The sequence below is a fragment of the Ischnura elegans genome, chromosome 2, assembly GCF_921293095.1.
Source record: "Ischnura elegans chromosome 2, ioIscEleg1.1, whole genome shotgun sequence".
Classification (NCBI taxonomy): domain Eukaryota; kingdom Metazoa; phylum Arthropoda; class Insecta; order Odonata; family Coenagrionidae; genus Ischnura; species Ischnura elegans.
In genome coordinates, this window is record NC_060247.1 from 139,542,233 (window position 1) to 139,567,594 (window position 25,362).

General features: G+C 39.7%; 1 protein-coding gene across 1 annotated transcript in view; it reads right to left on the reverse strand.

Moving 5' to 3' along the window:
- Window positions 1–101: 101 nt before the first annotated feature.
- LOC124174169 overlaps window positions 102–25,362 on the reverse strand; it is a 30,482-nt gene continuing 5,221 nt past the window's right edge. Inside the window, exons 2-3 of the mRNA XM_046553278.1 lie at window positions 17,940–18,364; window positions 102–251 (exon numbers count right to left, since the gene is read on the reverse strand). Of these exons, the coding sequence (XP_046409234.1) occupies window positions 17,961–18,364 (404 nt within the window). The 3' untranslated portion in view covers window positions 102–251; window positions 17,940–17,960. The remainder of the gene's footprint in view (window positions 252–17,939; window positions 18,365–25,362) is intronic.

The window sequence follows — 25,362 nt, forward strand, 5'->3', positions numbered from 1 at the left end:
CTTTTAGAGTTAAAATCTCTTTGTTCCGAATTGGAAGCCTTTTCTGTAAGCCAAATATCGTTTCTCAATTTTTGTGCGTGCACACGATTTTTTTGCAAGTATTTGAGAATTGAGTGTTTGCGTAGTGGCTTCAAGAGTAAAGTTGACGGCAGTAACGTCGTGGAGATCCTCAAGAGCATCCTTGTGTCAACTGCGGATCGCAGTCTGAGCGGTGGATTCGGGCAAGGTGCAGGCGACCCTCTCGCAGTCCGCTGTGAACAAGAGAAAGAGAGAGTGACATGATTACTTTTAATAATTGTGGGCGCAGTGCCACTTCACTGTCACCAAAATAAGGTCTCATTAAATGAAAAAGTAAACATATACATGCCAATTATTTTTCGGATTATTATATATTTCAGCCTCAAGGGTGCGAAAAAAAGGCGACCAAAAGGTCCAACTAAGATAGATTCCAAATTCACCAATAACTGATATAACACCGATTATACCTTCGATATTATTCAAAATTCAGTAAAAAAAATCTTATCACACATAACACATCAACAATACACCGTCATATGGATTTTTAACTGTGAATAGAAAACAAGGGAAAACTTTAGTAGACCTGCATACTTTGCAATAATTATGCGACATCAGAATTCCCGGTATGTAAAAAATGAACAGTTGTGAATTATTGCATCACTAATGCTTATTATTTCGCGGCGATGTTCATGACAAGAGCAGTTTTCCGAAGGAGCCGGCCTCAAAGACGAAAGCACTCTGGCAAGTGTCGTCACTCGTGACAGACGACCGGGGGTGGAACAGCCGGAATACTGCACTCCTCATCACTCTATGACTTTGAAATTTAAGTGTGGAAAAAATATTTGTAGATTTTACAAAATTTGTAAAACGTAGAACTACTTTTAGGATTAAAATAATTTTTATGTGTAAAATAGTTTTTCTCTGTGGATCTTTCGCACGATTGTGCTGCGCGGGTGACTCCCGTAAAAGTTATCACCGCGGCTAGTCCCGGTATACTTTAAATTAGTCAAGAGCGAACACCTCTATGTGTTCTAAGTCCGGGCCTGCTCTCCGGCTGTGGCGCTGTGCGCACGACTTGGACTGCTTGTGGCATCATATGCCCTGCAGTCCAGCAACACCTTGTCCGGCAGTGTCCGAAAATATCCACAGGGAAGAATGACGCCTCGGTAGCTTAACTGGCTAAAGCACTCGACCGGAAATCGGGGGATCCGGGTTCGAATCCCGGTCAAGGCGAATGATTTCTTCCCTGTGGATCTTTCGCACGATCGTATTGAGTGGTCTAATATCGTGTGAAAAGGCGTGGCCCCGGTATCCGGGAATCTATATAACATGAAGCCCCTTAACGACCACTCATTCATTCATTCATTCACGTATACAAATGTTTGGGGTGAACGAGACGAGATACGGCAAAAAGTCTAATGAAGACCCCCTCTAAAATTGTCTGAAACCCCAGGAAAAATTATGAAAACACTAAATTTACAATTATTTATCCGTCTATTCATATAAAATTGAGTGTATGAGGATTAGTTCAAAAAATGGCCACCAAATTCCAATGGCGGCGCGGCAGTCATACAAACGAACTATCATAGCAACATATTTGTTTATGCAAACAAGAGGAGCTAAATTGGGAAAGAAGATAAGGGAAATGAAACGAAAAACTGATAAATATAAGGTAGGAAATTAAGAAAGTAATAATTGAAGTGTCTATTTCTTTGCGTCTTTTTTCCGCAAGAACAAACATCTGTTAAAATCAAAGCGCATTCAAATCAAAAGCGGAGAAATGTAAGGTAAGTAATTAGTTGTTGTTTTTGGTATATTGCATCGAGAGTGTGGTGGTTATTAATTTCAAAGTTAACAAGTGCTCTAAATGCCATATTAGAAATATGATTCGTGCTGTTGACTATAGTTCGTATCTTGTTGGCGATACACGATTGTAGTAGAAAGACTTTTAAACAAGTCTTACATAATATAGGTTGGTAAAAATGATTTTATTATCGTGTTTTGTGATGGTGATAACTTTTTATTTTTGTTTACGTTCTTTTTTCCGTTAATTTCCTTTTTAATGTACAATGTTATCCGTGAGCTGCAGGAGTGAATAGGCAGTGAATAATACAATATGGAAGATAAGTGCAAATAAAGGTATTTCTTATTCAATTATTTGTCTTGCGTTAATCACGTTTCCTTGAGTGACTAAGTTATTCAACTGTGAAAATTATCGAAATCTTGACATTCACAATGTCTTGTACACCAAAGGCTGTGATCCGTTACTCACTCCGTTCTCACCAGAGTTATTGCGCATTGCGTTTTGGATATTAAAGCTGAGATATTTGTGTATCCCGATTCATTAAAACTTTAAATAGAGGCATTTCTGAAGTGAAATCATTCACGATCACGATAAATAATATTTCGATAAAATTCGTTATACTAGCCCCAATTCATGCTAAGGCGCATTTGTTTCTAGATATTGATATTCAGTCCCAACGTAATTCGCTTACGAAGGGGAACAGCTGTTACATCTTATTCGTATATCAAGAATTTGGTTGTTTTGTGGAAAATAATTAATAAACGTGTTTTTCATTGTAATTCGTAAAGTCGTTATGTTATGATATTACGTATGCATTGGGTGTTACAGTGGAACGTGGTCTCAACGTTTTTTGTATTTGAATTGAATAAGTTAGAGAAACTCGTAGAAATTTATTTTACTTTTTTAGCCCCTCAGAAAAACGTTTCTCTTTATAAATATTTACATTCACATTGTAGCCTACGTACCATGCGCTCGTTTTACGTGAAAGTGGAAATATTGCTTATACCTAAGTTAGCCAGCTTAAAAGTAAACGATCCTTAAGTAACAAGTAGCAAACAAAAAGTGTAAGACCTCCCACAGTGAGCATAACAGGCCGAAGGCCTTTTTCGGGGGGGCCTAGGGGGGGCAGAGCCCCCCCAGCGAGCTAAGCGAGTACTAGATATATAATACTACTTCCATATACTTAACAATTAGATATCATTGGGTACCCTTGTTTACTATGAGGTAAACAAGTCTTCGGTAGCCCTCCTATCGAAAACTCATCTCATGTTATTGCTGCTATGCACGGGAGAGGTAAATTTGAAGGGACGACGTCGTCAAACTGAAAAATATTCTGGTTGTGCCATGATGCGAGACACTAAGAATGAGATTCTCCATGAAAAAATATTTTGACCTACCCGGGATTCGAACCCTGATATCCGAATACACCGTTAAGGAATTCGCCCTGAAAGAAGATTGCTTGGTCGTGTAATGGGTTAGCATGCCTAACCTGAAATCGGAAGATACGGATTCAAATCTCGGATAACCCAAAATATATTTCCATGGCGATTTTCCTCCTCAACGAATAGGTACCTGTTTGAATTTTTGACTGAGACTGCGTACAAAATAATTATTTTTCGCGCAGTGATTTCAGTGTTCCAACGTTCTCTTGGAGTCGAATTCAGGTAAGGGGGCCCCAGTCCTCCCGGAATGGAATTCAATATACTCTACACTCTAAAAATGAATCCAATCGGAGACATTATTTTCGGGTTTCCCAGTCATTCTGGTTTTCCATAGCCCAAGTTTCCATCCTCGACTCTCGCATCGCAAGCCATGGAAAGCCTGACCATGTGGAGAGCCCGAGAAGATTCCTGCTACTAGTTCTCCGGGAAAGAGGAGAAGTTTCTCCTGTGGAAGCGTTTCGGTTTCCTTCGTGGGTGCAATTGCGCGTGGGATTTCCAAAGAATGCGAAACCGTATTCTCGCGAGAATCGATGTCACCCTCCTCGAAACCTAATTCCCTTTCGCATCGCTGAAATGGCGAGGGTTTCATTCCCAAAGGACTTCCATCTCTCTCGTGAAACCTGTTCCCCCTCGCCTCTCGAGAGAGCAGAGCGCTTCCGCCGATGCGAATGCTCTTGACCCTCAGCCTCTCATTTGTGTGTCAGACGCCGCCGAGGAGAGCGCTCTACAAATTCCGCGCGTATGCTAAGTGCTGCGCCTCCGCTTCGTTATGACCTGCATCCGATTGGTGCGTCCGCCGCGCTCATTTCACGCCCCCTTAATGCGATCACTCCCGAATTCAATTCTAGTGCGGACATCCGCAGTTTTTTTGTTTCACGCCACGCCTTACTGCCGCTGATTAGTCGGTAACGAGTGTAAAAGTTGAGAGGATTTAGTATTCCTTTGAATTCCTTTTGAATTGAAATACGCAACAAATGATAATTAAGACAATTGTTGGCCAGGTTAATGTATTGAATCATTTGATCAAACGCGAAAGAACTAGAAAAATGAAATATGAAAGATTTTAGGCCGTGTACACATTTTTAACATGGCTGTGACTAACCATATGATTAGTTAACTACATCATGACTTCATGAATAACTATTCATGACTTCATATTCGTTACATTTGTTAGTTAAAGAGAGTTTCTTGCTGAATGGCGGTGTACATAATGGGTAATTTTGTGTCATGTGCGGCGTTAGTCCGGTCACTCATTATCTCTTAGTACCGTGGAAAGCTTTCTGATTCCATGAATCGTAAATCTCCTGCATACGTAGAGCAAGTATCTTCGGGGTTTGAGTCAACCTACGAAAAAGAACTGGCTTAAACTACTCTGAATATGCGATACTTACACACCTTTAGCTTATTCTGGAATTAGCTCTAACGTCACCTATCCTAACCAACCAACGAGGACTTCTGTTACTTTTAACCTACGTGGAGTTCAGTTCTGAGTACGTCTATAAGAATTTATAAATTCAAAGGCAGAATTAACATAAGTAGTTGTGGTTAAAATATAATCATTGAACTCATGTAAGTACAATAATCACGATTGTGAGAACTAGGCGAAATCTTGATTGTTACTGACTCTGATATAGGTGGGAAGCAAGGAATTCCGAGGGGAATTTCTTTTCTCACGCAGGTAAATTGAATTGGCTGCAGTAGGTCGGCCACTCGACTCAATTGGTTCGTGGGAAACAATAGCCCATTGCCATACAATGAGCGGACGAAGGAACTTTGTTTCCCCGATTGTAAATTGCTCCACCATCATTCTCATCACCAGATCTCGTAGGGCTCGAGATACGTACTAAATATCGACATCACTTTACTCACGTCCTCCATCATCGCCAATAACCTTTATGCCCTATTTTCTCATTATGTCAATGATTATTGACCTAATTTGATGCAAGTGGGAAGCATGGTGGCTTAATCGATACAGCGCCCCACTTCTGTTATAAGCGTCCCGGTTTCAAATACCGGATGAAGCTTTCTGACATCTTATAATAATAATCGATGTGCGAGGTGGTCCATAGAAAGAACTCGCCCCCATTCCTTGAATGTGTGCGATTCTCTCGTCCTTGGCTACTTCAAGGATGAACTCTACCCATTTCTTTCCGAATCAACATATCGGGTGCAATCAATCCGTGAATAGATTCGCAGGTTTTGCGGAGTCCTGCAATTTGTACGAGACGGAAAAGGAGTAGTGTTTGACTCATCATAAGCTCACAATTCGAAGATTGGTTTGACGCACTTTGCACCCTTCATTCCACGATTGTCCTCATCAGGCCTCATGATGAGCCCGATCGAGTGTTCCCGCCTCCTTCTCAGGGTTTTTCGAAGATTTCTCTTCTCTCCTGTATCTCCATAGCTTTTCCGCATTGCATAGTCGGTCAAACCTTTTTATCTCCATCATTTTTCTTTAGCACCAGTTTTTGAATTGTACTATCCTTGACTTGTCTGCTGCCGCGGTCAAAGTCCATGTCTACCTACCAAAAATAGATATGCTCTATGTGTAGGATCATATGAATTGTTTCCTTTCTTCTATGCTTGTATTCTCGGCTGTAATTAGATTCTTCACTAGTTATAATACCCAATACGCCTATTGGGTATTATAACTAGAGTTTTATTGACTATTTTATGGACTATTTCTTTTTTGCATCGCGTATAGTCAAAGGCGGATTTAAGGGAAAGAACGGGGGAACGTGCCTCTCCCAGATACTTAAAAAAATAGGCAAGGTTTTTAATGCGGTTTTCATAACATTCGTTTTGTTTTGAATGTTACGAAGCCTGAATCATTTAATTTCATATTAATAAATTTTATATTTAAATCAAGAGAATATTTCATATGGCAATCATTGTATGCTATTTTTAATCACAAATATAAGAAGACCGTTTACCTATCAGACCCTTGTGTCCCTCCCCAGAAAAACATTCTGGATCCGGCATTGTGTGATTAGGCTTCCAAAGTAGCACATCATTTTGACGTTTTCATTATCTGTTCTTCCAGTATAATGCTTGTCCTGATATTCTCTCATACGCTGAATAATCGTTTTTGATTCAAATCCCTCTTTGTCTCTACTATAAAATCTTTATTTTCGGAAAATCGTAGCATGCTATTTTTTCTCCGTGTATATTGACACCTTTCATTTTATTGACGGCTTCCTGGATGTAAACGTTAAAAATTACTTGATACAGTGTTCGCTCTTGTCTCATTCCGTATCCTATTCTTGCTTCTTTAAAGTAGCGACTAGATTTCATCACAACTGCTTGGTTTTTATGCAGGCAGTATTCGCTTAATGTTGTCTAATGAGGGGGCCCTTCAGCGGCCAAGTAATCACCACCGAAGAAACATATCTATGGCTAAGTTGTAACTACACGTATCACAAATTCGGCCGGTTTGAGACAGGTATCTTGAACAAAGCGTAATGACATTAAAAGAATAAAATACAAGCAAAAATAACTCTTTGTTTGCAAATGAATAAATCTTTTTCAGTTTAATGAACTTTGGTTTTTAAAATCAGTGAGCAAGTAACAAATATTAATCGTTTTTTTGCTCTCCTGAAAATCTGCTATTTTTGAGATACGCTTTGTTAGAACTGAGCCATCGATATTTCCTACGAATGTTCAACACCCGTAACTGTCTTATCAATGGGGCGACCTCTTCATAGTACCCATCAGTTGTGATTATGGGGAGCATGGTATCATAGTGGATGGAGCGCATAGCAACGGACAAAATATTCCCGGATTCTTGGGTGAAACCATTCGGACGTACCACTTAAAACTCCTCGACGTGCCGATTGGCGCTGGGAAAGGAACGCAGAATACCAGCGATACTCATACGGCAGTGGCTTAGTCCCTGGTGACATCTATCTTCACCTATCCAAACTTACTTGCCGGATGAATCACTCATAAATCGATTTTTAGTTGTCTTTTATCATTGTCAAGTAGCTACGCCAGTCGGTTTTATCGAGTCCGTACAAAATTGACTCCCTAGTTATAGCAATAGAGATTTTCTTCTCACACCTACCTAATTTTGGGTAAATTAGTGTAATTTTGAGAATATGATTATGTTCATAGCTATAACAAAGCCATCCATAACTAATTTAGTGGGTTGTATTTCAGGCGATGCACTAAGCGAAAGCTAATAAAGAAAGGCTGCTCTGAGGATGATCCCCGAGTCAGAGCTCGAAACGTTGGCTCACAAGGATAATTTGACTTGGTGGGAATCCCGAGAAGAGTTTACCCGTACAAATAGTGTTCCAAGCCTCACTTCACCATGAATACGAGAGGAAAGGAAGGAGTTGTGCACCGAACGGCGAGAGAGGGCGTGCTGGATAGGCAAACGGATCAAATGACGTCGTGAGAAATGTAGTGGAGAGAAAGCTTAAAGGAAAAGTCTGAAGAGGAAGGACAAGAGGTTAGAGCGCTATGGACACATTACGAAGGACTCGAGTAAGAAGGACGTTAGGAAGCTTTAGGAATTGACTTGAGGAAGGAATAAGTGGAGAGGTGAAGTAGTAAACCCATCTCAGCCTTACAGTACTAAAAAGAAAGAATGTCTTCTGTATTAATAACCACTCTTTAATGCTGTGCTGCGCAATAGACGCTTATAAGATTTCCGTGATTTAGCACTGTTCCGTCAAGGATCTCTGATTCAAACAAATAATAATTACAACTTTTTGTAAATACGTATTTTTGTAAAAAAATAATCATTCCTTAAGTAACAAGCGTAAATTCCGGCCATTTGGTTATCAAATAGGCAAAAGAAATAAAGAATTATTTTAGCTAGAGTATAAATTCGATGATAATGTTGTGCATTGCGATGGCAGAATAACATTTCTATAATGATCTCTTTACGTATTAATGATAATTCTAACTATATGCTTTTGCTATATTTATGCTCTGGTTGCGTCGGATCTATGGCTATTTGGAAGACTTTTTGTAGTCATAGATAAGCGTCAAGATTACCTATAGCCTAAGAAATATCCTGATTTTAAAATTTGATTTTAAATACGCTAATGGTACAAAGAGCTCTAAGCATTGGTGGATGAAGTACAATACAAGGGCTTTGAAGTTTTCGTGAATTTCCAGTCTTCCTTTTCAAGTAGACTCTCACTGTCACGCATGAGGCTTTCCACTCAAAATTCATTTTTTTGCTGGCTATTTACGCAAGATCCCTCAATTGCTGTGTCGATTCGCGTTTGCTGCTGCCATGGAGACAAGCAATTTCGCCCAATGGCGAGTAAAGGGGCGGAGAATGCTTGCAATAGAGTTCAGATCCCCCCAATCCATTTTCCGCCGAAGTTTGCGCCGCATGTGGGCGTTTTAAATTGCGCGTGTCTAACTCTCACCTCGGCTGATATTTTTGGATTCTCGGATACAATTTCGCGACGCGCACCGTGCGGCTACTTTCGCGCTATGGCCGAGGGCGGCGCTGGCATAGCGGCAATAACCGCCCATTCCATCGCGCGAGTTATTATTGCGAGTTTTTCTCTTGTGTGATATTCTCATCCCCATTTGCTTACGCCGGACGCAACAAAACATTAAAAAAAAGACTGCTTGCCTGAGGTCACGTGCTTGCCTCTCCTATGCGACAAATTCGTGTTTGCGAGTCTCAGAGTAGATATAAACAAGAGCGTGACAAGGCTTCTGCGCAGACGACCAACTTTGGAATGATGATAATGACCAGAGGTCACGTGAAGAGGCAGATTGCCTGATTCCAACGATAGCGTCAGATTTTCAAGCTTATTTCGATTGGAAATTTCTTCTCATTCAAGTACGCACTGGCAAAATGAACATGAGTCAAAATTTAAATGATTTATGCTCGACTGTTGTGTGCTTCAAGCGCAGCATTCCGTCCGTCGTATGGGACGTTAAGCTGCGGTCCACTTGGAGCCTTTCGTTAAGAGCAGGCTAATTCAGACACCGGGTTTCTCTCCACCCTTCCATCCCTACTCTCTTCTCTTGCGCAAATAATCTAAGCTGTAGGTCGCCTTGTAAAAATGCCTTCCTTCCTACCCACCAATTTCTAAATTTGTTCGCTAAATTTTTCATTTTACATTATAATAGCGACGTTGGATTGACCGGTGGGGTTTCAATGTTGGTCTTACCTTTTCTTCATTGCATGGTAACATGCGAAGTGTTCTTTGTTTTTTTATTTACTCCTACCTCCCTTCGCTGACCTATCAATGGTGTGCTTTCCTTTCGTGCATTTCCCTCATGTGATCGCTGCAAAGAATAAATGAAACGACAGGCGTGAAGCGTTTTGTCCGCAACCAACTCTTCCCATCTCTTCCAGTGCCTATTTGTAGGTATGGCAATTGAAGGCGACCGATAGCGTAGGTTGTTTTAAAAAAATGGTAGGGTGGAGAGAAATCCGTTGTTGGCATTAGCCCCCTATTAACGGAAGCGGATTGCTCCGGCTTATCTCCCGGTGCGATGGACGCAGTTTTGTTGCTCTGGCATTGAACACAAAGCATTCAAGTAGGGATCGGGCAGTCTCGGGAAAATATCCGCCATTGCCAGGATTTGAACCACGGGCTGTGAAGGCTAAACTGTTGCCGTCATTTCAATCCTATTCCGATCGTGTGATTCTTAAAGTGCGTATGAGTGCATGGGAAAATGGACGTCTGATCATGCAAACTGGCTTGGTGTGGTAAACTGAGAAATAACTTGATGGCTCTTATTAGACGATTTTGAGGATAGCGTTTGTTCCCGAGCTAGTTTGATTCTAGATTTAATATGCATGCATCAAATTAATTCCTAATTTAAACGGGTATTTTAGATGACAAATTTATTTACTGATGCCTATTTTTTCAAACTGACATTTTGTTATTTGATTAGATTGTCAAGGGGTTTCAGTGATGACCTTAGCTTTTGGTCACTACGCAGCCACTTGTTTACGCTGAGGCTTCATTGCAGAGGTAACAATGGCGTTTTCTGTTCTCGTGCAATATTATCTCCATTCCCATTTGCGATCGCTGGAGGAGCAAAAATATTTAAAAGAAAGGATAGGCGAGAAGCTTGTTGCGTGCGGTGAAAACTCCTCTACGCGCGATTCTCCAATTCACCCCTGCATATCGGAAAAAGAGCGCTGCGTTCTCGCAGCTTCACCCTTTCAACTCGCGCCGCGTATCACCCTCGTCCAATCAGATCGCCTCGAAGGCAGGCGCCGTCATACGCACGTCATTAGCGCGAGCAGCGGATCGTGAAAACGCAGTCAACGTGCAAACAGGTCGACGGTGACCGCATCATGTGTTCGGCCAATGCGTGGGGTCGACTGCAGAGGGGGGAGGTGACGGGCGGCGGCTAATAATCGCCCCCCCCCTCTGCTCTCGCGTCCACTGCGGCTGCTGCATTCACCCGAGCCTTGTATCTTTTACGACCGCGGGCGACCAGAGTGATTTTGGAACGAGCTGAAGCTCCCAAAGCTTTCAAAGCCCTTTCCCGTCACCGCATCAAAATCATCATTTTCAGAAATTTATTTTTCCAAGTAAAGCTCAACGCTTAATGGGTGGAGAAGTGGTATATTAGTTGAAACTGATACTGAAATCACCTCCTGGTTCCATATTTAACCACAGAAAACTTTGAAAAGCCAATAAAATGTGTAAGTGTATAAAAGCTTCAATAACACGAACTAATACCTATAACTAATACCTTAACCCCTTCCACTTAAATTTCTTTTCTTCATATAGTGCTCCTATCCTCAATTTATTATTTTTGATTCTTTCAAAAGGAACGGTAGGAATTGAAATGATATTTTGTGTTTTTAATCAACGTAGAAAAATGAAATAAAAAGTGATTATAATTTCATACGGCGAGGTATCTAGTTACGTACATCGAGAACACAGCTATCGCTGCTCGCATAATATCAATTGATTACTTCCATTACATCATATTAAATGAAATATAAGTTATTCATTAACATTGCTGAACTTTCAAAATATTGATATTTTTTCCCTAAAATTGTGTTAAATTGATGAAAATCCGATGGTACACCCGTTATTGCTCGATTTGGCATTGAAAGTTCATGACGAGCTGGACTCATCATTTCAGCGAAAGTGGTTAATAATATAATATAATATAATAAGTTGAAACAACTCAGGGTGAATGGTCGCTATACTTTCCGGCCTACACTATTATTCCACTCCCCAAGCTACCTCACCCTGAATTTGAATGAAAATAATGAATGCATGGGTCATTAAGGTGATTGAACTCCAAAGTGATAGCTTTTGATTTTTCCCCTTTATTATCTTTAAAATTATTGAATCATCCCATATTAAATGAATAATGGCGAAATATCTTGAAGTGTTTATTATTTAGAAGATTTTGAAAAATAATTAAAAATATGTATATCAAATCTTTTTCGGGATTCGCTCTGGTAATCCTTTTCACTATGAAAAAAAATGAATGTAAAGTTTAGATTCAAATATGTAATTTTTTTGTGAGACCCGGGTCGTGTTTACGTAAATAATGACCCTTTCGAAGTTTAATATCATTATCGTCAATAATGAAAAGGTACGAAGGCACAAAGGAAAGGTACAAAGGAAAATTTAACCGAATAAATAGTCTCTGCTTTCGCCGTGTGCTGTGGACCGCATTGACAAACGGAGAATGAAGCCGAGATTCTTGCAATCAAAATGATGCATTAATGTGGGAGTGGTATTGCGCATTGTCGTTATCATTGAATCAATCATCAACGAATAACTTCTATCCTGAATAATGAGATACACATATAATGCTTTGTGAACCTCGGTGATAAAATTACCCGAGCGCGCAAATGTATTTATTTTATTTTGATTTTAAAGAAAGAGAACCGCATACAGCATACAGTTGCCATTCTATAGTGGTCAGGTAAAAATACATAAATTAGAGGACGAAGACGCAATATAACATGTAGAAAACAATAATTACATTTACAAAAACAAAAGGACAACAAGAATCTGCAGGTACAGACTACCTCGGTGACAGATAGGATAGGGAAAGCCTTATGAAGGATTTCAATGTAAGTGCAAAGGGGTCGATGTGTGGAGGGAGTGAGTTCAACACAGAAGTTTTAGTTTCGGCTTGTGATCTAAGGTCCTTTGATGCTGCTTAAGGGCTAGTATGAAGATGTATGCATACATATTGATATTCAATAATATTATGGGTTAAAAATTTCCGATATGAAAAATCGTGCTGATAGAGTGGAATCAACGTCAAAGATGTGATACATTGCTATTCTTAGAGGATGAGAACAGTAGTTTTGTGCGATTTGGGAGGGGTGTCAAGGATCTTATGGTAGTCACTTAGTACAGACCGAGCAATGGTGGTGTTTGCGGTAAGAATCGTATTGGTTTTATCAAAAACCACCCAGACCTACTGTTTATTCTAAGTGACGCGAAAAAACGTGATTATGAGAACTGTTATTTATTGTGAGTGACAAGGTCTACTATTCAACGTGATTGAATATAAATGTTTCGCTGATAAAATAATAGTTCTTTGTTGACGATAACTACATTTGAGGTTCATTTATTTTGGAATAACGGAAGAGTCAAGTGAATGGGGTCGTTTATTCAGAAGTGAAATCGAAATTCATTGAAATAATTCGTTGGATGGGAGTTAAACACTGATCACGACGAGAAACAAATACATCTACCTCACTCAGTTATTCCCTCATAAATTTGAAAAATGAAAACGCGAAAGTTGCCGCCCTCGTTGTTGACGTCATTAAAATTTTCGGCCCGTTAACTCGTTCATAGAGAGCCGCTCATCGATTTATTGGAGCTTTTTTTATCTATTATTTCACCTCTTCCACAAATGACGATAAAAAATGGCGAACGATCCCGTTATGTATGAGACTCATTGATCATAGATCAGCGGATGGCGTAATTTTATATTTACAGCGTTTGCAGTCTTTGAAACATAATTTATCTTATTACTGGTCCGATGTGCAAGCAAAAATAATACTGAAACAAGCTTTTTGGTAATTTTAGGCATTACAGCGTGCTTACATTTCGCTTAGTTTTTTCGTAATCTATATGCTAAAAATTGATTCATTTTTTTTATATTTCAAACAAACTTAATGGTCTTTATTTCTTTATAATGTATTTTTAATGGTCCACGAGACGTGTTGACAATGCATAGATTAACTGTGATAAAGTTGATGAATTGTAAATTTTACTCATTAACCTCGTGATATCACCAGTATAGTACGAAATTTCGCGCTCATCTAGATATGTGCTTCAAATTGAAGGACAGCATTCCTTCCAACAGTCACTTTTATCATCTCTCTTTAAGCTTAAATTTAAATAATCGGCCCGGATTCGGTATGTCCGAGATGACCGCAAGCAATAGTGGTGTGGTCGGTGTGGGGACATTCATTCCTATTTTTAATAACAAGAAATCATGAATGCTGGAAGCATCATGCGTCGAAAGTTAGTGAAAAAAACCAAGATATTTTATACAAACGCGTTTTTTAAAAGCATTTACAGAGAAATTTTCGCTGATGTCGGGCTCACTAAGGCTCGTTTTTGTAATTAAGGGCTTTCGACACGAGTGACAGATCGTCCATTCATTTGAGCATTAGCGCGCAGATGTGCTCCCTTGATGAGTATCGTGCTTTTTTTACATATCATCGCTTCAGAAACCTTTCCCCCCCCCCCACACACCCCCTACTTCCCCTCCCCCGACTCCCGCTGCTGGATAACGACCACTTGATTTGTTTGATAATTCCATCCATGCCCTGTTTCTCGGAGCTTTATTCCGTTTTATATTTTTCACACACTTCTGGGATCGTTTAATATCACGAGTTTAGCTGCTAATGGATCACCTCCCTAGCTCGTAAGGAGTTCAGGTTGTTGCGATGGCTAGAGCGATAGTTACCGACCCAGTGGATTTGGGTTCAAGTCCCGAGGGCGGCTGATCAGTGCTTGAATGCTTTGTGGAGTGCGTTTCTAGTAAAGCAAAATTTAAATAAAATACATTCATAAGTATTTATTAATCGATTGTTTTAAATGTCCTATGGTATCGTAGCATTGCGTTGGCGATAGCGCTGGCTTCGTACCCCGTGGGCCTGGATTTAAATCGCGGAAGAGGAGATGAAATTTTTCATAGGTTTCCCGATCCCTGATTGAGTACTGCTTGGAGGGCACTTCAAGCGGCACTGCAACACACCGTCCGTCGGAAGGGCCGTTGGGCAATGGTCTCCTTGTAGCCTCTCCTTTAGAGCTGGCTAGTGCTGGCGCCGGATTTTTCTCCCCCCTTCCTTTCTCACCCTTTCCTATTATATGGTGCAAATGACCTCAGCTGCCGATATTTTCCTCAAAATACCATACCATAATGCATTAATGATGCAAGGCTTCACTCAATTTTTGGATTTACGCGGACATTTGTGGTCTATTATTGAATATGGCGTTTTTATTAAAGTAATAAATGTTATAAATTATCTAAAGGAGGATATTGTGGCATGACCTAGTGAAATTACTTCATGATTTAAACGGCAAATCTTCGTAAATTTCGCATAATTCACTTCTTTTCTCCTGTTTTTCCTTGAGGAAGAACATGTCGGTAAAAGGGTAATGTGAAATAAGTCGGGAGTTAGCAAGCATGCATTTTAATGTTTTATTTGCATAGATTAGCTGCGATACATTAGTGTAATATTGTTGCTGATGATAAAAATACTCTCCGTATTATCTATTTTTTCTCGAGTCCACAACTTTAAAACAGAGACCACAATTTTGGCCTACGAGAGAGAAAATACTTGAGCAACCTACCATCGTTTCCAATAATATGTAGACACCCACGAGCACCACTTAACTGATGTGGTCGGGTCGGTAAAAACTTTGAAGGTTGGCACATGAGGTAACTTGCATCCCTCACCAGTACGCCAGCAATAGCCGGCGAGGACGGACGCGGGGGAGATCGGGCCAACGAGACATGAGTGAAACTCCAGGCGGATGGAATGCACTGAGGAGACTCACGTTCGCGCACGCGTTTTGGCCGGCTGGAGTGTTTTCATTCGGGCTCCGTGGCGAGGTTGTTCCTCTCTTTAGAGTAATATGTGGACTCAACGTTTATATGTCAGACAGATGTGGCTCCGTTGATGAGTACGTTTTTTTCACGCGGATTTTTAGCACTTAAGTTTTGGGAGGATTCGAATCCGAAGTAATTATATTTTTTTCATTTTGAATAAGAATCATTCTTAACATAAATATAACAGACACAGTTTACTCAGTAAATAATTAATTCCGATTTCTTAAACGGCTGAATTTATTACAATGATGATTATTTATGATAACACATTTATTTCCAAGCAGATTCATTCACTGATAGGAAAAAATCCGAAGAAGTGGCAGAGGTTGCATCTTCGTGTCCTTTTGGCTTATTACCGTCCAATCTCAGTTGAGATAAATTGATTCTCATATTAACTACATTCTTACTAAATAACCAGATACATTCGCAGTTAAAATCATTTTAATAGCCCGAGAGTAAGAAAGGTAATTGTTATTCGATCGATAATTTCAAATTTCTTTACCGCATCTTAAATGGGTCCTTCAGATCCAGTGATCTCCTATCCTTCTTTTCACTACGCATTCCTGCTCGCAAAACCCGCAATACTGAACTTCTACACCAGCCCAACTTCCGTCTGGCAATATCTCAACGATCCCTCTTTTCCCGCCTACCTTCTATTTTCAATTCAGTCTCCAATACTTCTTCCTCTCTTGACATCTTCGCCTCCCGCTCTAATTTTAATAACCAAGTGAAAAGTCTATCTTTCTGACACTGACCTTTGTATCTGTTGTATAAGCTGAAAATGATTGTTACTTATGATATTATTATTTTTTTTTTTTACATGTTCATTATTATATTTATATAATTTATTTTGTTTATAAGCCCAATGTAAAGGCCTTAGTGCTGTTTTTGGTGTGACATAAATAAATAAATAAATAAATAATCACAGTTTTCAAATTAACAGCACCCAATTACGAAAAAATGTGGGAATTGCCGTGAATGAAAGCACAAACGCTTTTCTATCAGTGGGTGGGCGAACCACAATGGGGAAGTTGCATGAAATTTTTTTCATCAAAATAATACATGATTCTTATAGCAATTTTCACCAGGAATCCATTTTCACCAATCAAATTTCTCGTAAACCATTGATTTTAACATGAAATTCATTTTAAACAGTGAAATGCGTCTGCAAACGCGAAGTTAGCTCTGGTTGTTTGTGACGTCATTTCTCCCTACGGCGTTGCATTACGACGGACAATATCTCGTAAACGCTTAGAGATAGGTCAAAACAAACAAAAAATCGTTCCTGAAGGTCTTTACTTTTACGTTTTACATAGAAATAGCACTTTTTCGGCCCCAAAAATCTCAATTGAGGGTCCTCAGTACTTAGGGCCCTTGGGGCACGGATTGCCGTTATTTTAAAGTAACCAAATTTTAACACGTGAATATGAACCTCATTTGGATCATTTTGAGACTAGGAAAACATAACTTTTCTCAATTCTGAAAAGTAAGGGCCGGCCTACTCTACATGCTAATTGCGAGCAGGAAAGGGAATTGGAATATTAAGCAACATCTTATTTTTGTCAACCCAAAAAAATAGATTTTTCAAAAGACTAGCCACCGGAATAATGGAAGCAGAGAAATATCGTGCCGCTGTCGAGGGTGAGACATTGAGATCTTTTAGGCTAAAATATTGAAGGATTTGTTGAGTCTAATTTTCCTGAACATAGCAATAACAGGTAACCCAGTTTTTCCTGATAGCATATTGACATTAAAATATTTTTCACAATCTACTCTTATATACAATGCTGCCTTTTTACCAAGAAAAATACAATATACTTGACCCTTTGGCTACATATCTCCCCGTCTGATTCAATGTCAGTCACTTATCATATTCATAGGAGAAGTAGCAGCATTGGCGGAAACAGGTTTCTTTTCTGAACACCAACAATTTTTGATTCTGGTTTCAATTGGCATGACTTTTCCTGACCTCAACTTTCCACCACTCCCTCAGGTTGTATTTCCTCCTATGGCTCTAAGTCAGTTGATTGGAGGAGGTAGTGATTATGCGGCGAAGGGGGGGGGGGGGTTATTCGCCAATTCCCTCCGCCACTGGACTCCAGAAACTATGTATCTCTTAAACAGGAAATATGCATGCATATTGTATGAGGTTTTTAAAACAAAGTTTATATTCATGCAATTATTGATAGTTAAAAGTGTCGCCTTCCCGTAGTGAAATTATGTAATAAAATATGAACGATTTTAATTTTTCCTGGTGAATACTTCTGACGAATATTTCTCGGGTTCTCAGCCAGGTTAATGCTTTCATGTAAGCCAAAAATAAGTCCTATGGATGAGAATTATCATTATTATTACTAGTAATTTCTTACTATAAAGTAATAAATTACGCACGTACTTATTTGTAGTCTTTTTTTTGGCTTACATAAAAGCATTAACCTGGCTGAGAACCCGAGAAATATTCGTCAGTAATAAAATATGCGTTACATTTTTGGGAGTGCAATATTAGTATTAGTGGTACGGGAGGAAAAAAAAGTTTGGGAATATAGATCGTTGTTGTCATGGGTACTAATCCGCGATTGACTGGTTCAGCTGAGTGGTGATCGACATCAGTATGTGTGTGGACTCACCCGCTCATCGATGCGCCTGTATTACCGTCTCCTCCTCCTCAGTCCTCCCGGCTTCTGCCCGCCGTAGGCGAGGGCGTGAGAGGCCACGGGCGACGAGTGCGCCGCGTAGTGGTCGTAATGGTCGGGGCCCTCATACGCGGGCTCCGAGTGGTGGTAAGGGGCGCTGACGACGTGGACGGGCGCCGCGTGGCCGTAGTCGACGGAGTGCGACGTGGACACGTGCTGCGAGGGGTAGCTGTGGTGGCGGTCCAGCAGCTTGCGGATGCCGATGACGGTGGAGATGACGAGCGAGATGAGCGACGCCAGGATGGCCTTCTTGGCGATGAACGCGATTGCCAAGTACGTGAGGATCATCACGATGATCGCCTTGATCTTGATGCCCACCAGGATCGGAATCACCGCCTTCAGGATCTTCTTGCCGCGACCTGCGAAAGCACATCACATCCATGATCAATATAATTGCCCTGAGTGAATTTGTCACAAGACAGATAATCTCAATGCCAGTTAATCCTCGTGGGAATAAAAGGGTACTCAAATCCTTTAAAATTAAAAAATGTCAATGCTGCAATCAATGTTTAATTAGAATCCCGGAATTATTTATTTACTTTTATAACTTCATAAAATTAGTGAACTCGAAAAATAATTCAATGGCATCCTTAAAATATCCTTACAAATTTTATCTTCCAAGTCACTGCCGGTAATTGTAAAAATGTTCATTACTTGTCAACATTAATTACTTAGAAACCTAGAGTAATAAATATTTGCATTTTCGTAAATCATCATCACAATTTTCACGACCTGGTTAAAAATACACTTATACCCTCATTAAAATTTGTTTTTCATTTCAATTATATATTAAGAGAATTTCATTTTATCTTAGCTGTGCTCCTTTTGGGAGACTCGCAATGGGAGATAGAACGACTAAAATCAAAATGATAACCTCCGAGCAACCTCAAGGATGTCTGTTAACTCTGTTCAAGCGTGCACCATATATTCTGCTCGTTACGCAGAAGTACTTTGGCCCAGATAGTTATGCATCGCAAACTTGATAAGACAATAATGAAAGTAATTGCTATCTAAGTAATTAACTACGTACGTAATTTAATAATACTGGGAAAAGTATTCGGTAATGATGAGTAAAGAAAGGTAACATAGTTATTGATCGGTGAAATCAAGTACCATTTTTCATATCGTGGTGAATATTTTTCTTATCCATTACTATCTGTTTTCGCGATATGTACAACCAACAGTGTGTCCGTAAATTTTCTGCACGACATTATTTTGCGACTTAGTGATACCTGGGGCAACCTAGTCCATTATATCGTCATTGACGTAAAGTCTTATGGATGAGAATTATTATTAGTAGTAGTAATTTCTTACTATAAAGTAATGTAGCGGTTGAATAGGAATACGAGGAGAATTTGGAGATGAACCCGGTCTTTCTCGTTTCCCAAATTCGACTCTTCCCTTTAGTTCAGTCTTTCATCTCTCCCCCTAGACCAGAGGTTGACCAACTACGGCTCGCGAGCCGCATGCGGCTCTTTCGATGTCAAGTTGTGGCCTTCCAGTTCCAAGCGCGAAAAAATAATTGTTGTAAACTTTTATTTCAAAATTCCAAAATATAATGCGAACAGGATAAACAGCACGAATGAAAGAAGGAGAGAGGATAAGGCGCCTCTATAATAAATACATTGTAATTAGCTAAATGAAAGCACTGCCGAAATGTAATTAATAATAATAATAAATAATTTTATTACTCCACACACAAATTACATGGCAATAGCAGAATTGAGTAATTTTAGGTAGCCGCGAAGGATAACCTGTTTGAGGCTACCATCCAAAATAATAATACATTATGCTTTACATATAGTGTAGCTCATTTTGTGTTACCTTGATAATCTATACTAACACAGCTTAAGTGCGTACATGAAAAAACAACTAAAGTAGTATTTATAATTCATTTACATCAATATTTTAAAACAATATTTGTTCTACACTTTTTTTAGTGAGAAGCCAAGAATGTTCATTTTGCAAAAACTTTTTCAAAGGCTTTGAAATAAAGCATGAATGGAGTAACAAATTAGAAACATTTGGTCCTACGTGCAAAAAACGTCTTTTAAACAAAGTCAAATTTGGTTGTGGTAAGGACACACTTATTTTACGCAGGGTAAAGGGATAAGGCAGGGACTGAAATATTTTAAGAGTCGCCACTTCTAGCATAAAAACATCGTAGGACCTTATAAATATATAGATGCCTCAACGGAAGCAAACGCAAATTAATTGCGAGATTGGTTTGGCACTCCCGTCTCAAAAGGTTGTTGACCCCTTCCTTGAAACTCTGGAATTTCCTTGCGATCTCTGCCGTCTCGAGTATTCCGTTACTCACAATCAGTGTATTCTGCAATTGGTCCTGGAAACTAGAACCAAATGTCGATCAATTAAGTACCCCGCGCGTCTTTCATCACTTTTTTCATATTTTTTTGATAAGGCATTTGTTTATACTTACGCAGTCAACTTGAAACTTTAATGGTAGCACATCCTAGTCAACGTAAGCATTTGTATGGCATGTGGGCGCATTGTATTTAAACGAAAATACTGAGGATAAGTTTCCAAAATTTTGAAACCGGCAAATGTTGGCAATGATCTAGTCTACATACCCTGAAAAATAAGTGATAGACTGAGTTTAAACCAAGTAATGTGGGACAAAAGACTCCGTTTAAGCGTGGAGGATGACTCTCTTTTAGAAGAGCAATATGAGAGTGTATTTCTTTGCTTTCGGATGGAGCAGAGAGTGAGGGGAACCAAGGAGAGAAATCTCCCGTCCGAATTCGCGAGGTACGTATTCTCTTCTCTGCTTTCGCTCTTCCGCAGCTCCAAAATTCCTCGTATTTGTGTCAGCGGCGTGCGAACATTCTTCCCAAGGCCGCTCGAAAACAGTGGAGGTTATACCTGTGCGCGTCACTCTAGCGTGTGTTGATAGCGAAAGTGCGAAGCATTCGGCGTGCGCCATGCGGTTGACACGTCTAGGTGGGACAGTCATTAAGAGTGAGCGTGTGAATAGATTGGAAAGTGAAGAGGAGAGGCGTTTGTTTGTTTGGAGACCGAAAGCATGAATGACTGGCCTGGGTGTCACCGCGGACTAACAGTTCAGGAAGTGACCGTTAGGGGAGCGCACGAGGGAAACACCGCGCTCGCTTAGAACAAAGGAGCGTGTTAATTAGCGAGCTCCTTTTTTAACGCCTGTTTTGTTCAGTAGGGCCGCACCGGGGCGAATTTCCCGAAAACCCCGTCCAAAGCCCAAAAAAAAAATTGTTTTGAAGGTTATTTTAGTCTGTGCAACTTGAAGCTGGGTGACGTGTAGTGCCAATGTATGGTGGGTGAACCGGGATTATATAGTTTTTATCTCCATTTCAGGTTTCACTGCGTGATAATAGCTGCCTATTTCGACGTGCACTGAATATTTGTCGGGCTTCCGCTCGGGTTAAAAACTCCATCGTCGCCAGCGTTTCAAAGAGCGCGCAGATCATAATCGTCTTCAAGGCTGCCCAATGAAGGGATCGAACCACTTGGCTCATATATCCACGATTGGTCATAGTTAAACCCGAAGCATTTCACTCAAATTCTTCCGCTCATTATATGATGAAGGTATTTTTTTAATCAAGTGTACACAAATCAAATATTCAATGTCAAAGCAAATCACGGAGAGATTAAGTTAAATTGGTTAGCTTGTCAGTACTCATAAATGCAATTTAACTTTAAAAATTGAGGATTTATTTAAATTGGAAATAAAGAAAAACTTTGTAAGGTTCACTGTTGTTTACTTATGGGCACCACCCGGGTTTCGTAACTTGGTTACATCGTCAGGTGTTTATATGGTGTTTTAGGATTAGGTTTATCAGGTATTTTAGGATTTATTTCAAACTGACTGTAACCAGAGCTTACCGCATTCGTATGGATTTAGAACATCCTTAACATTTTCCAAGTAATGCTACACTTTTATTAGCCTTTGCAAAACATTTTTTTCTCACAACAAATCCACGCATGACAAACGTTAATGCAGGACGCAATTCTTGACGCCTTGGGCAGACCTAGGGAGAGGAGTCACTGCTGTGCGGAGTTCATAGTAATATTGGCATTCATTTGTCGTCGGAATAAACTGAGTTTAAAGAGCACTCTTTTTCATTTTAAACCTTTCTAGTGAGTACTTTAAAGAAAAATGTCGTGTTAAACTGTGCCGCATGGATTGTGGTTGGTATAATCTAAGCTTGAAAACAATATACTGAAGTGATGTTTATATCGCTCGTTTTATTTTCCGAATATAAAACCGTGCTATTACTGCTCGTGAATGGTTTCGGCTGCTATGTCACGGTGTCTGAGTAATGAAGTCTTTGCGCTTTTGATTATTTTGAGACTGCAAAAGCCTTGAAAGAGACGGGTGTCGATATTGAAAGGGTGTAACACCTGCAACATTTCAGGCTCTCGCGGCCAATTTTCAAATTTCCCAGATGCTTTCCTTGATCTTGAGTGCCTGCAGCCTTAATTTGGAGTGAGGGATTCATTCTTCATTCCTTTTCGAAACGCAGATAGCCGCTGCAAGATACCCCACGAGTCGAATGACGCCTTTCTGCGGGAGCTATATTCAGCTCTCAAGTGCCATTGTGTTATTCGCGGTGATTGTTACTGTAGAAAGACTTCATGAGTGAACCTATCGGTAGTGTCAATGGCCGAAAGGCGAAAATTCTAAAGGAGGAAAGTAAAATTATCTCCCCAAATGGTTTTGGCTCCTACTGCGATATTTCTAAGGTTTTACGAGTTATGTTGCTCCGGGGTTGTGCTGAACAAAGTTTGCGTTTAAATAAAGTTATTTCCTTTCAAATGGCGCTGTAAGTGCTTAGACTAGGTGGGTAGAAAAATTGTCTCGAGAAAAACCGTGTTCCTACTTCACCCATCACGTCTAAATTGCGCAATTGATAGCCGTAAACTGATGAATTATAATGTCGTGATCACATCCCTGTTGGTTTTTTTTTGCGTAACCGAGATGGATTTTGCTGCAGTGGTGACAGCTGTGATGTAATCTGTATTCCCGAATCTCACGAGGCCTTCCGCCATTGGAGAACACTCGGAATCGACACTAAGGAATTCATGGCCTAGTGTCGAAAGAGCGTGGAAAGAGAATGATTAGGGGATGAAGAGTATATTTTCCAACCTCCTTCGGAGCCACACCATGAAATACGATTTCTTGCAGCAACACCAGTATTTGTCTTCATGGTTAGACAAAATATTTCTCGTATCCTATCATTTCTATTGCAACTAGGAACTTAGAGTTTTAAGATAATGATCTATGTATAGCTCTGATGGATATCTGTTCTAAATAACCAATCTAAGCCTAGAATACAGCCTCCTAGTCTGCAGCGGCCTACAGCATAATCCTTGCGAAAGCTGTGCAACACATTATGTTTGTTGGCAGCAGTTTTGAAGCTCTAACCGCTTCATTCGTATTTAATTCAGTTCACGGGCTAAATTTTTTTTCGAGTGCATTCTAGTAATGGCCCGTTTCGATGGGTTCTTCGAAAAGGGGTTGCAATGAATTTTGTCTACAAATTGATGCACAGGGAGAGTAGATTACTATTTTTCATGGTGATTTTAATGCAATATCGATTGAGCCATATTTCAAACTCTCTTGTATTGCGCCACTCCGTGACTTTGTGATTTAAATTTTATGTGTTAAGTGTAAAGTGATTTAAATTTAAGCTACACTTAAAATGCAAAATATTCGTATGGATTCGTAGTAGAGAATGCAAAACACGAAAAAACATATAGATATAGCATAAACATATAGCATAAACATTGGCACTGGTTTGAAGGAGATAGTTTTATATTTATTGCAATTTTGTATTAATGAGGACTGCATCCCGCCAATATATCGTTACGTCATATTTGTAATCAAATTACGGTTAGAGTATCTTTTTTCAGGAATAGAAATTTACGACGCTATTCCAAAAAATGCGTGTATAATTTAATTACCCTCATTGATGTGCTATAACCTTTTAATCACTTTAAGTTTAATTTCTTCTTAACATAACCTTTCGTAAAATCGTGGATACCTTATCCACTCTACTAAGTGTATAATTCAGCGGTTCCCAACCGAAGGTACCTGTACCCATTGGGGGGTATGCGACGAACCAGTCGGAGGTAGGCCGGAGGTAATGCCGGACACTAGGAACTATGTATTTATTAACCAGTAATTATGTATAGGACATTAAAAAAGTTCCTATTTATAATATTATTGATAGCTAAAAGAGTCACCTACCTGTTGTAAATTCTGTAATAAAATGTGCACTCTACATTTCTGGGGGTACAATATTAGTCATATACATAGAGAGGGGTACAGGAGGGAGATGAGGTTGGGAACCGCTGACCTAATTATAATTTCACTGTAATCTAATACTTATTTGTGAATTGCTAAACATATCTAATAATTGGAGAACGATAAATGTTTTCGTTAGTCGGACCTTCACTTGTGAGGCGAACATCTCAAGACTTTGGGTGTCTCCCTCTAAACCAGACGAACTTTCAGAGTAGACCATTCTCATCATTCGCCTCTTTTTAAAATGCAAAAAAAACTGCTGAGATAATACTCAAGAAAAATATTAATGTGAGATAAATTTCAATTTTTAACACGGACTTTTCTACGTGCACGAAATATTTCAAGAGAGAGCACTGCATTAAATTCGTGACAAATGATGACAGGTCAAGGGAGGGGTATGCGTCACCTTAAGCAGCCGCGAATGGCGTAGAGATATAATCCCGTGAGTTTATTTCCCATTGACCGCAATCTAGATTTAAACGGAGTTGTATTTATTGTTTCTGGCATCTAGGTTCGAGCGATGATGCGTCGTGCGTAAGTGAGTCATGGTGGCAGTCGGGTGGAGAAAGGCGTTTCCAGGATCAAGAGGCGAGTGCGCGTGTCTTTGCACGAAACGAGGCCGTTTGAGCGTGCAATTTCATTCGCAGTGACTAGGATATCCGGTTTGGTGAGTTCAATTAATCGGAGAATTCAATATCCTGGAACGTAAACGCAGAGAGTAGCGCCACGAAGATATTTCTTCAGTGAGTGACTATCACTATCTTATCATGTATTTATAGACACCCAGTTGTTTTTTTTAATAAAAATAACCCTTGCTACCAGCAGTACGGCAGCAATACGGCAGTGTGTTATCATTTTTACATATAAGCATTTTGGTATCACTTAAATTTTCCCTTTCCCAACTCTCGAAAAAAGTTGATGTATTTGATTCAGGCAATGAACGCTCTTGATGGATTGATTAAAAAGTTCGACTCTTATTTTTACGCACTCAAGCTGCATTTTTGAATTATAATTTTTAAGTAGAATATATAACTTATTGAGTTTTCACTGAACAGA